General features: G+C 47.8%; 1 protein-coding gene across 1 annotated transcript in view; it reads right to left on the minus strand.

The window, feature by feature from the left end:
• Nucleotides 1–579: 579 nt before the first annotated feature.
• The window catches only part of ESYT3 (extended synaptotagmin 3), a 41,752-nt gene continuing 29,242 nt past the window's right edge, over nt 580–13,089 (minus strand). Inside the window, exons 14-23 of the mRNA XM_049775246.1 lie at nt 12,943–13,005; nt 12,751–12,819; nt 12,032–12,118; nt 11,268–11,417; nt 7,810–8,285; nt 7,199–7,297; nt 2,983–3,114; nt 1,799–1,904; nt 1,391–1,440; nt 580–641 (exon numbers count right to left, since the gene is read on the minus strand). Coding sequence (XP_049631203.1) covers nt 605–641; nt 1,391–1,440; nt 1,799–1,904; nt 2,983–3,114; nt 7,199–7,297; nt 7,810–8,285; nt 11,268–11,417; nt 12,032–12,118; nt 12,751–12,819; nt 12,943–13,005 — 1,269 coding nt within the window. The 3' untranslated portion in view covers nt 580–604. The remainder of the gene's footprint in view (nt 642–1,390; nt 1,441–1,798; nt 1,905–2,982; nt 3,115–7,198; nt 7,298–7,809; nt 8,286–11,267; nt 11,418–12,031; nt 12,119–12,750; nt 12,820–12,942; nt 13,006–13,089) is intronic.

Raw genomic sequence — 13,089 nt, forward strand, 5'->3', positions numbered from 1 at the left:
TGTGAAAAATCATCACCAAAGTGCTGGTCAGTTTACCAACTGGAAATATTCCCATTTCTTTCTAGAGCTGAACAATGCAATCCAGCTGAAAGAGTAGTTTTTGCTTTTATGGGTTGACCTTTTCCTAGAACTTGCCAGGCATGTAGTAACTTTTTTGCATACAAGTCATTAGAGTTGGGGCCAAAGCACAGCTTTTGTAGGCACAGCACACGTAGGTCATTTGCCTTGCATGCAGCCAACCCAGGACAGACCCAGGTTCGATCCTTGGCATCTCATATGGTCCCCCGAGCCTTCCAGGAGCAATTTCTGAGCATAGAGTCAGGAGTACCCCTGAGCACTGCCGGGTGTGGCCCAAAAACCAATATATATATTAGAGGGCGAAATAGGTAACACTCCCAGACGGCCAATCCTGGCCATTTCTTAGCACTGCATTCTGCAGCCTTGCTTTGAACTGTCTGGCCCAGTTGGCTAAGTATAATGGGAAGAGTCCCCCAAGGGAATATCCTTCCCAAAGTTGAATGTGTGTATATAGCTGTTCTGATTGAAATTACAAGAACACACATATGTACACATTTCATGATCAAGGTGTGCTGTCTAGGGATCATCAGCTTCTCGGCAGTCCATCTGGAGTCAGCTCATACCTGTAAGACAGGTGGATTTAAATCTGGGTTAGGACTGGTGGGGCAGTGTTAGGGCAGAGACACTGTACCTTTCCTTAACCCACTCTGAATTCTGTGTGACCAGCAACACCATCTGTGTAGGTTGACACCAAGGGCAGGTTCTTGAGAGCTATAGCCTATACAGCCTTTCTTTGAATATTGTATACAATATTCTTTGTATATTGGTTTTGGTTTTGGGGTCGCCCAGCAATGCTCAGGGGTTACTCCTAGCTCTCTCTCTTTCTCTCTCTCTGCTTAAGGATCACTCCTGGTAGGCTTAGAGGACCATATGAATTGCAGAGAATCAAACTTAGTCAACCACATGCAAACTCCCTACCCCACTATATTATCATCGGGCCTTACCCTAAAGCCTTTAAAAGCAATACTTTTCCCCATTGCAGACCAACCAGGCTGAAGCATACTTCTTTTTTTATTTTTATTTATTTATTTATTTATTTATTTTTTGGTTTTTGGGTCACACCTGGCAGTACTAAGGGATTACTCCTGGCTCTACACTCAGAAATCGCCCCTGGCAGGTGCAGGGGACCATATGGGATACTGGGATTCGAACCACCGTCCTTCTGCATGCAAGGCAAATGCCTTACCTCCATGCTATCTCTCCGGCCCCATGAAGCATACTTCTAAGCAAAGAACTTTGAAAAGAGATTACAGAAAACTGGCTGAGGAACTTGGTTTCCTTTTAATGTGAAAAAGTTAAAGGCCATACTTACCATTGTGAAAAGCCCTTAATCAGGTCTTCTTTTGATAAGTCAATCAGGACCTAAGCAAAATACAAAGAATCAGATTGAGATGAAGATTTCCTCCACTTCAAGTGGAGGAATCCCAGCACCACAAAAGTCTTGATCAGAGGGGTTCCAAGCTCCACTCTGGGCTGTATTTAGCAAAAACAATGCTCATTTCTGTTAGCTACTTGTAGATGTTAATTATTTGTAATATGACAGATTTGGCCTCTTGCATTTGTTAAAATAGAGCTCATCAGATTAATTTATATATCGATATTGTTCCATTTCAGTAAAAGTTCTGCTTTAAAAAGCAGAACATAAAACTTCCCAAGGACACTTCCCGATTCCCATGAGGTCAATTCTGGCAACACTTGAGTCCCAGAGGCCCCCACTCACTTTCCCCAGCTCCTTTCTCCTGTGAGATCCAAGTGGCCGACTGTTTTTCACCGCGATGTCCAGTGACCTCTTCTGTACTTCTTCCATGGGAACAAAGTATTCAAATCTTTAGGAAGCAAAAATTAGGAAAGATTATGCATGTTGTTTTGCTTAAGAATTATGTCTCAGCTTGTTCTTCAAGCCCATCTTCTCTCCTGAACAAGTATCTCGTTGCTTGTCTTTGCCTATTTCCACTCTGGAGAAGCTCATCTTCTCTCTTGAACACACACTTCTCCCTTTCTGTCTTCTTACATCTTGCTAGATAAGTCTCAACAAAAACTATCATACAAATAAATAATAATTAAAAAATAAAATTAACAATATTTAAAAACAAGAACAAAAAAGAGTTGTGTCTTGGGAGTTCAGTCCCGACCCTGAGTATCGCTGGCCGTGGCTCCAGCATTCTTGGCTCAAGCAGCATTTCATCCAGGCCTGAGTCCTGATCAATGGACCTAACTGGCTGAGTACCTTCAGGAGTGACCTCGGGCCCTTCAAGCACCATTTGGAAGGAACAAACAAAAGAAGACAAGCATGTTTCATTCGCTTTGCTGCTTTCAAACAGGAGATACAACTAGTAGAAGAGAATCCAAATGCATACTGGCTCACAGACACCCAGATGTTTCCCTACTACAAAGTCACTGTTCAGGGGTCTTTGGGGCTTGCTCCCTGCTTTCCTCAGCCTGACCTCTCTGCACTCAAATAGCCTCAGCTCCTTTTGGGGGGTGTGGGGGTCACACCCAGCAATGCTCAGATGTTACTCCTGCCTCTGCACTCAGGAATTATTCGTGTTAGTGCTCAGGAGACCACATGGGATGCTGATATCGAACTCAGATCAGCCGTGTATAAGGCAAATGCCCTACCCACTGTTCTATCACCCTGGTCCCAGATTAAAATCCTTTTACTGCCCAAAATGTTTTGTTGAAGGAGAAAGTATTTTTGTTTCATAATCTGGAACTCATCAGCCCTGATGGGCAGGTACAAAAGCGGGCTTCTGTCCTTGAGAAACTGTCCTGGTAGTTTCTCAGATGCCCTGGTATCTCACTAAAGTCTAGATATCTTCTGCAGACAAAGACCACATGGCCTTGTCCAATCATGGCCCTTCCTAGCATCTCACTTGCTGCCAAACAAGCCCCTGACTCCCTTACGTCTCATCAAAGAGGGGCTCCAGGGTCTTGCGCTTCACTGAGGTCTTCTTCCGGCTCGTCCATCTCCTCTCAGGCAACAAGTAGACTCGAACATAGGGGTCAGCTCCACTGCTGGTACAGGGTGTCAGGTTCCTGTGTCAGTCCGGAGCCAAGAGGGGGTGGAGGGAGAAGGGGGGAGAGAGAGAAGAGAATGGAGAGTTAAGCATTGGGTCAGTGGGGATTCTCCATCAACCCCAGAAATTCCTTGGGGTAATGGAGACACTAATCGACTCCATCTACATTATACACAAAAATTCCTTTGCTGGAGATGCTGGGACACCTAAGAACTGCATGTCTGTGCATCTGAAGGAGGTAGATGGTTCTCACAGCTGGAGGGATCCAAGCACTGATCTCACCCTTGGAAGAAGAAAGGCTTGAGATGCCACCTGTACCCAGAGAGACACCCATGCTGGCAGTGCACAGGAGCCTGGCTCTCCTCTCTCTCCTGCAGCAGGGCAGCCATCCCCTGCCCAATAGAAACCACTAGTTCTCAGGTTTGGGACCTGCAACTGTGCAATGACAGGATCAGTCCATACCTCGGCACATGAGGTTCTTAAATACATCCAGAGGGAGCCCCAGTCAAAGAAACTGCCTCAGAGAAAATGCAATACTGCTAATATCAAGCTGCTGAGTGGTTTCAATCACAACTAAATAATCAGTTAAATAAGGTGCTAGCAGAGGAAGCACCATGAAAATTAAGTGGCCCAAAGAGAAAATGAGTATTCACAGGCCTAGGGGATAACACATATGGTTGTGCACATGACTAGCATGTGTGATGCTTTCAGTTCTATCCCCAGTACCATGTGGTCCCCCACACACACACACAAACTACCTCTTTTTAGAAAAGGAAAAATAAGAATTCTTGGGGCTGGAGCAGGGTTGGCTTGCATGCGCCAACCTAGGACAGATAGCGGTTTGACTCCTGGCGTCCCATATGGTCCCCAAGCCAGGAGTGATTTCTGAGTGCATATCCAGGAGTAACCCCTGAGTGTCACTGGGGTGGGGCTTCCCTCCCCCGAGAAAAAAACAATTCTCCAGAGACAAAAAAATGCAAAACTTTAATTTAGCTGATAGAAAACTCAAAAGAGCTATTATGGAAAAACTCAGTGAGTTGTAAGAAACTCAATTATCGGCCGAAGAGATAGCACAGCAGCATTTGCCTTGCAAGCAGCCGATCCAGGATCAAAGGTGGTTGGTCCCCCATGCCTGCCAGGAGCTATTTCTGAGCAGACAGCCAGGAGTAACCCCTGAGCACCGTCGGGTGTGGCCCAAAAACAAAACAAAACAAAACAAAACAAAAAAAAAAAACAAAAAAAAAAAAAAAAGAAAAGAAAAGAAACTCAATTATCATTCCCTTTTCCTTTTTGTGGTGCTTGGGATTGAATAAGCAAGGTTTTGCACATACAAGCAGAAGATCTACCTCTGAGTCACTTCGCTACACTGGAGAAATAATAAAGTGGTTCAGATGCATACGACCAATCCTAGTTTAATTTCCAGAACCACATTGGGTCCCCAGAGCACCTAAAGCACAGAGCCAGGAGTAAACCTTAAGCACCACTGATTGGTCCCAAACTCCACTTTTTCGAAAGAAAGAAGCTCAGGCAGTTCCATTAGTTAGAAATAAAATTAATGAACAGGAGTGTATAACCAAAGAAAGTGAAACTAGAAAAAAATTTGAATTTTGAAAATGAAGAATTTAAAAAATAAGATGCAGAAAGAACAAATCTAGAAATAATTAAGATGAAAGAAGAGAGAACAAGTTTTTGTTTTTTTTTTTAAATAAATAAATAAGGGTTGGTAGGAATGTTGCACTGGTGAAGGGAGGTGTTCTTTTTATGACTGGAACCCAACTACAATTGTGTTTGTAATCATGGTGCTCAAATAAGGATATTATTTAAAAAAAAAAAAAGAAGAAGAAAAGAAAAGAAAATAGGGGCTGAAGCAATAGTACAGTGGGTAAGGCACTTACTTGCCTTCCAACAACATCCTATATGGTTCTATCCGTAGCATTCTGTATAATCTTCTGAGCACTGCCAGGAGTGATTCCTGAGAACAGCCAGAAGTAACCCCTGAACATCACCATATGTGGCCCCAAAACCAAATAATAAATGAAAAATAAATAGAACTCAACTTCATTAGGAAAGACAACCTAAGAACAATTGGTGTCCCAAAAGGAGAAGATAAAAGGGGGTCAGAGAGATAGCACAGCAGCAAGGCAGGAAGTAGATAAAATCAAGATTAAAAACAACAGTAAAAAGATCAGTGGAAGCAAAGACTGGTGCTTTGAAAAGATAAAATGGACAAACCTTTGGCAAGATGCAAATGAGAAAAGAGGAGTTCAACAGATACTACAAACATAAAAGGTCTTCACCTTCGCGGGTGAATTCTTCCAAACAGTTCAGCAAAATGGAATGCCTTTCCTTTTCCAATGTTTCCAGAATTTTAAAGAGAATGCTTTCCATTCCATTCTATAAATTTATTACTTCTCAGAGGACTAACCTCAACAAGACCCTACCAAAAAAGAAAACTACAAGTCATTATTTCTGAAGAATATGGATGTGTAAGTCCTCAACAGTTCACTAACAAACTGAATTTAACAGGAAATTAAAAGCATCACATACTATGATCAAGTGGAACTTAATTCCGGGATGCAAGAATATTTAACAAATGTTAAGTCGATGGATATGTATCACATTAATAAAATGAAAGATAAAAACATTGATCTCGATATTAAAAAGTATTTGTCGAGACAACATTTCTCTGTTTATGAGTTAAAAGAACTCAACTAAGTGGGAAGAGAAGGAAAGTATCTCAATGTCGCTAACGTATCCACTCTAAGAGAAGAACATCTAGTCTTGCCACTGTTCTTCAACATAGATTGGGAAGCCTAGGCAGTGATTAGGCAAGTGAAAGAAACGAGAGGGCTGGGGCCGGAGAGATAGCACAGCGGAGGCGTTTGCCTTGCAAGCAGCCCAACCAGGACCTAAGGTAGTTAGTTCAAATCCCGGGGCCGGAGAGATAGCATGGAGGTAAGGCGTTTGCCTTTCATGCAGAAGGTCATCGGTTCGAATCCCGGCGTCCCATATGGTCCCCCGTGCCTGCCAGGAGCAATTTCTGAGCACGAAGCCAGTAATAACCCCTGAGCACTGCCGGGTGTGACCCAAAAACCACAAAAAAAAAAAAAAAAAAAAGAACTTTAAGGGGCCGGCGAGGTGGCGCTAGAGGTAAGGTGTCTGCCTTGCAAGCGCTAGCCAAGGAAAGGACCACGGTTCGATCCCCCGGTGTCCCATATGGTCCCCCCAAGCCAGGGGCAATTTCTGAGTGTGTAGCCAAGAGTAACCCCTAAGCATCAAACGGGTGTGGCCCGAAAAACCAAAAAAAAAAAAAAAAAAAAATCCCAGCATCCCATATGGTCCCCCGTGCCTGCCAGGAGCTATTTCTGAGCAGACATCCAGGAGTAACCCCTGAGCACCGCCGGGTGTGGCCCCAAAACAAAAACAAAACAAAACAAAAGAAATGAGAAGCTCGAAATGGAAAAGAAGACCTAAACTTACTGTTCACAGATGTTGTGATTTTTTGTCTTAGAAAAGCCTAAAGAGTCGCTTAAAAAGCTGTCCGAGGGTGAGGAGTGGGTAGAACACTTGCCTTGCCCACTGCCCATTCGTGTTCTATCCTCAGCACCCCATATGGTCCCCCAAGCACCTAGGAGTCATTTGGTTCGGTTTGGTTTGAGGGCCACACTCGGCGGCGCTCAGGGGTTCCTCCGGCTCTGCGCTCAGAAATCAGTCCTGGGAGGCTCGGGACCAGATGGGATGCTGGGTTCGAACCACCTTCCGTCCTGGGCCGGCCGTGTGCAAGGCCAACGCCCTAGCGCTGTGCTATGGATCGCTCGGGCCCCAACTAGGGGGAAATTCCTGGGAGCAGGGCCAGGTGGAAGCCCTGAGCCCTACCAGGTGTGGGCCCCAACCCGAACATGGGTGATGAAGGAAAGAAAACGGGCGAGGGGCGCTGCTTGCAGACGTGGGCGTCGCCCTCCCTGGCGCTCCCTGTTCGTGGATGCCATGACGCATGGACGCTCGTGGATGCTCGAACTGCCCCAGACTCGCAGCCCCGCCGGGCCACGCATGCCCGCGGCCACCCCGGGCTGCAGCTCGCCGCCCCGCCACGACCGCCTCACCTGCAGCCGTTGACCAGCACCCGGAGGCATCGCCGCAGACACACGTAGCGCACGGTGAGCCGGATCTCGCCCAGCGCCCGCCGCCAGGGCGCCCCGCCTCTGCGAAGGGAGGGACAGACGGACAGACGGTCAGCCGGGCCCGTTCTGCCTCCCCGGCAGGTCATTGCGCCCACCTCGGACCCCAGCTCTTCCATCTCCTTTTTTGTTTGTTTTGTTTTGGGGTCACACCCGGCAGCGCTCAATTAGGGGTTCTGTGCTCAGAAATCGCTCCTGGCAGGCTCGGGGGATCATATGGGATGCCGGGATTCGAACCACCGTCCTTCTGCATGCAATGCAAACGCCTTACCTCCATGCTATCTCTCCAGCCCCAGCTCTTCCATCTCTTAAGGTCGGGGCTACCCCTCCAGCCCGGAACCTGGAGACTGCCGGGCGCACACCAGCCCCTACCCACCAGCCCGCGGGCTGCCTGCAGCCTGTCACGCGCCCCACTCCATGGCATGAGCTCCCACAGCGCACCCCCTCCTGGGGTCCACCGGCACCCGTGCAGAGGGTCAGTGGGAGGCTACTTGGCACCAGGGGAGCTGAGGAAATACCAGCAGAAAGGTGCCTACTCGAGGTGAAGGTTGTGGCTGGTCAGATCAAAGCAGGAGGTCAAGGAGTTGAGCGAGGCCACGCTGGAGGCCAGCCCGTGGGGCGGCCACACAAATGGGGCAGCGGGGCCCTGCACCGGTCTGGGTGACTTGATGGGCCCTGGAGAGTGGGGGCCGGGGACGGTCAGGAAGATGGTGGCTGAGCTCTTCTCTCCCTGGGGTGCTTGGAGCCCTTTGGCACTGTCCTTGCCTTGGGGCTCTTCGAGACCAGTCTCTTGGGGGCCCGGCGCTGTGGTGGTCGGGGTCCTCTCTGAGGCTTCTTCACTGGCAGCAGAAGCTGCAGCAGGGGGGCAAAGCGGGTCTGCGCCTCCCTTTCCTGAGTGTGTGGTTTCCTGGCCCTGCTGGGTGGGCACCTTCTTAACAAACAGGGGGCCTTTCTTCTGCGCTTCAGGGCCGGTGTATGGGCTCCCCAGCTCTCGCTCCTCCACGCGCAGGAACTGCAAGCAGATGACAGGTTGGTTGAGGGATGCGGCCACCCCTTTTCTGGTTTTCCTCGGGCAACTGTAACTTCTCATTTTCACTGAGGAACAGTACCTTCTCCCTTCAAGAGCAATCCTCTGAAAGCTCAGTCTCTTTCTGCCAGCCCTGCCCCTAGCTGCTCTTCCCCAGGCCTCCCCTGGCTCAGTCGCTCTGCTCCTGGCCCCCCAAAGGCCGCTCCATCTGACCTTCCCCACAGCTTACTCGGAAACACGCTACCCACAGGGGACCTGGCCATGGTCACACCTGCCAAGCAGAGTCAATACCACTCACCCTCCCTCATGTCACCCTTGTGGCCTGCTGTCCCCTCATTCATCACTGCAGGATGAGGCAGATGGGATGGGATGGGATGGGATGGGATGGGATGGGATGGGATGGGATGGGATGGGATGGGAGGGGATGGGATGGGGTGGGATAGAATGAGATGGGATGGAATGGGATGGGATAGGATGGGATGAGGCCAGGGATGAGGCCTAGGCAGTCACATTCCTGTGTTCCTGGCACCCAAGTCTCAGACTTTGGTTGTTGCTTCATTCCTTTCTCATTCCTAGGGAACATGTCATGACATGATACTTTTGAAAAGTCTCTAGTTCAGAAAGGCCAATAAAATGAAACACCACAGCTATAAGTGAGCCAGGAACCCCACAAGTTAAAACACAACAGATGAGCAGATAAGCTATGGTCCATACAATGGAATACTATGCAGCCTTTAAGAAAATGAAGTATGACATTTACTTAGACGCAAAGAGTATCATGCTAAGTGTACTGAGTCAAAAGGAGAGGGGCAGACATAAAATGATCAACTCATTTTATGGGATATTAAAAAAACACTATGAGAATACCCACAGATAATAAAAGTGAGAGTAGGAGGACTGGTCCCTGGTAGGAAGCTTACCTCAAAGAAGGGGGGATGCAGTTAGTACAGAGAAGGGACCACTATAACAATGATAATAAGAAATGATCACTCTGGATGAGAAATGGATAATTAAAGAAGGTAAAATTATATGCATGGTATGCCTTCAATAACAGTATTTCAACCATAGTGCCTAAAAGGAAAAAAGGGGGACAAAAGAAAAAGAGAAGAAAACTGCCATAGAGGCTGGAGGGAAACCGATGACACTGTTGGTGGATGTGTATACTGGTGAAGGAATGGGTGCTAGGACATTGTATGACTGAACCTCAACCATCAAAAACTTTGTAATCAGATATCTCATGCTGATTCATTAAAAAAGTAGTAAAGAGGGGCCGGGAAGGTGGCGCTAGAGGTAAGGTGTCTGCCTTACAAGCACTAGCCAAGGAACAGACCTCGGTTCGATCCCCCGGCGTCCCATATGGTCCCCCCAAGCCAGGGGCGATTTCTGAGCACATAGCCAGGAATAACCCCTGAGCGTCAAATGGGTGTGGCCCAAAAATCAAAAAAAAAAAAAAAAAAAGTAGTAAAGAGACCACAACAAGGAAAGCATCTTTCCTGAGAGTACTCACTGAAGTGCCTATCTCCTCTGAATTTTGGTTTCACATGTAGACTATCTTTGGGGCTTTCAAATTTAGTTAAGAAATGAATGGATGGGGCTGGAATGATAGCATAGCGGTAGGGTAGGGCGTTTGCCTTGCATACTGCTGAACCAGGATGGACCTGGGTTCAATCCCAGGCATTCCATAAGGTCCCCCAAGCCTGCCAGGAGTGATTTCTGAGCACAGAGCCAGGAGTAACCCATGAGAGCTGCAGGGTGTGCCCCCCCCCCAAAAAAAAGCAAAAATAAAAGAAATGAATGGATGAAGTATAGAGAGATAATACATCAGATAAGCCATTTGCTTGCTCCCAGCCTACCTGGATTCAAAACCCTGGCACCCTATATTATCTCATGATCATGACCAGGTATGGCTCAAAAACAAACAAAACAAAGCCCCAGAGTGAGAGAGATTTTCCAAACAGGAAAATCACCTGCAGACACAATAACATTTAACTCTCGAGATCTTCAGATTATACAATTAACAGAGTTGATAATATCAAGTATTTTCAAATATTATGGAATAGAATGGCAATAATAAAAAATGCCTTATAAAAAGATAAGGTGAATTAAGAAAAACATGACATTAGAAATGAAAATAATTTTTTTTCAATATTTGTTACTGTTGTTTGTTTTGGGGCCACATCCAGAAGTGCTGAAGAGTTACTCTGCACTCAGGAATCACTTGTGGTGGGCTTGGGGTCCATAAGGGATGCCAGGGATCGAACATGGGTTGGCGTGTGCAAGGGGAATGCCTCCCTGCTATGCTTCACTCAGGCCCCTAAAATGAAACTTTTATTTTAAATAAAAATGATAGTATAAACAACAGATTAGGTATAAACAGAGAAGGAAGTAATGGTCTAAAGGAGTATTTTTCAATTAGGAATACTCCAAGAGGGTATAGATGAAAATCGCATAAGTAGAGGCTATGGCACAAGAATTGGGCTAACTGGTGGCCAACAGGAAGGAAACAAGGTCTGAGGGGCCATGGTGGGAAAAGATTGCAAAAGAAAACATTGGTCTATCCGTGATCCTCAAACTTTTTAAACAGGAGACCAGTTCACTGTCCCTCAGACCGTTAGAGGGCCAAACTATAGTAAAAATAAAAACGATGAACAAATTCCTATGTACACTAAATGTATCTTGTTTTGAAGTGAAGAAATAAAATCGGAACAAATAAAATATGTGGCCTGTGGGCCATAGTTTGTGGACCACTAGATGGATTCAGGCCATGAGAATGCAGCAGCAGCAGGAGAGAAAGAGATGGGAAAGGATGGGGGAGATTAGACTGATGCCACAAAGTGAAGAAGTTCTAGAAGGAAGAAGAAGACAGAATTTGAAGGGGAAACTCCTGCTGCCATTCGTCCAGATGCAAATGGAGCCTCTTTCAGGCTCCACCTGCCCTCCCAGGGGAGCACCAAGGGTCAGAGGTACCCGAAGCACCAGCCTCATGGAGATGAGGCTGTCCAGGCCCGAGTGGTCCAGCTGGAAGCGCTGCTCGAGGGTAAGGTCTGCGCAGGGCAGCATTTGACACAGGTCGAAGTCCAACGTACCCAGAGCACACTCCTGCTCATCGTCCAGCACCTAGGTCACATGCTGACAGTCAGGTCCAGCAGCTTCACCCCCGCCTCCCCACCACCCAGCATGGCTGCACCTTGGCGGGCTCTAGTGACTTCTGGTCCTGGTTTGAAAATGAATCTGGCAGGACCTAGAGCTCAGTCCCATCAGGAAGAGTGATGCAGGGGCTTGGGGGACAGTTACAGGCTTCAGGAGGCCTAGTTGCCTAATGCTAGAGGCTAGGAGAGCTCAGAAGCTGCCATGCCCTACTTGGGGGCAAGGAGATGAGGTTGAGGATTCATATCTGCCACTATTGCCCACTAGACCCTGGATACACATTGGTTGTGTAATGTGGAGACACTCATCTAGTCTCTTGTGAATAGTCTTTTTGCCTTTTAAATACATTATTAAGTACACTTTACTCTGGGGGTACAATGTGGATGCCATGCAGCTGGAAGACACTTTCAGGGTCTGCCCATTACAGCCTGTCCCTTGGGGACCCCAGACTGCAGCTTCCTCTGCAAAGCAGCCTGACAACTTCTCTCCATGCACCTGCTTAGGGTGCATTTCAGGTGACACCCCTCCCCCCCCTGCATCCAGACATCTCCCAGCTGTGTTCCAGGAGTCCTTTCCAAGCTCACTTTCACATGCAGTTGCTCGGCCATCACATTGTTCACGAAGAAGGAGAAGGCCTGGCTCCACACAGGGTCCTTGCTTCGGGGACATGTCTGGGATAGGAGGTAGTACATCCGAGGGTCACAAGTGGTGGCGGGGCAGGAACCTGTGCTGTGTCAGCCTCCCAAACCCCAAAAATCATAGGGTACAGTATGAAGGTCTTCAAGGCAGGAAGATTTTTTGGATCTATCAGACCCACATCAGTATTCACTTTATGGGGGCTGGACCCACCAAAATTCTTTTTTTTTTTTTGGTTTTTGGGCCACACCCATTTGACGCTCAGGGGTTACTCCTGGCTATGTGCTCAGAAATCGCCCCTGGCTTGGGGGGACCATATGGGACGCTGGGGGATCGAACCACGGTCCGTTCCTTGATTAGCACTTGCAAGGCAGACACCTTACCTCTAGCGCCACCTTCCCAGCCCCTCACCAAAATTCTTGATGCATGAGGCAGGTTAGAGCCAAGATGAGCTACCTCCCATCCCCTGCTGACTGCTCTCCTAGGGAAAGTCCTTGCCTCTGGCTTACTCAGGCTCATACTATGATGGCTTTGTGAGATGACAGGAAGCCCAGGGAGATGGCACCAAGTGTTAGTGAGAACATGCAGTTAGAACTTCTCTGCTCTTCTGCTGTTCTGGAAAGGGCCAGGACCCCATCCCCATGGGGCAGCTCCCCAGGCAATTTACCTTGCTTGTGTAAGTTTTCCTGCCCACCGATAGCTTGACATAGGAAGAGGGGTCTCTGCTGGCCTTGTTCTGCAAATGGATGACATCAAAGGGTGCAAGGACCACCCTCACCTCATCTCCCATCCTCACCCTCTCTTCTACTCCTTGCCCCAACCCACTCTCACACACACAAGCGCACACACAGGCACTCACCTTGGTAAACCTGGAGAGTTTCTTGGCCCGATACTCTCCATTGAGGTAGTCAAAGGGGTTTCTCTGCAGCACAGGGAGAGAGCAATTGAGGCACAAGGATGCATGAAAGAGCTGGGTGCTGGGTGGCCTGCCAGGGTCCCACACCCC

The sequence above is a fragment of the Suncus etruscus genome, chromosome 6 (genome assembly GCF_024139225.1).
Source record: "Suncus etruscus isolate mSunEtr1 chromosome 6, mSunEtr1.pri.cur, whole genome shotgun sequence".
In the NCBI taxonomy this organism is placed as follows: domain Eukaryota; kingdom Metazoa; phylum Chordata; class Mammalia; order Eulipotyphla; family Soricidae; genus Suncus; species Suncus etruscus.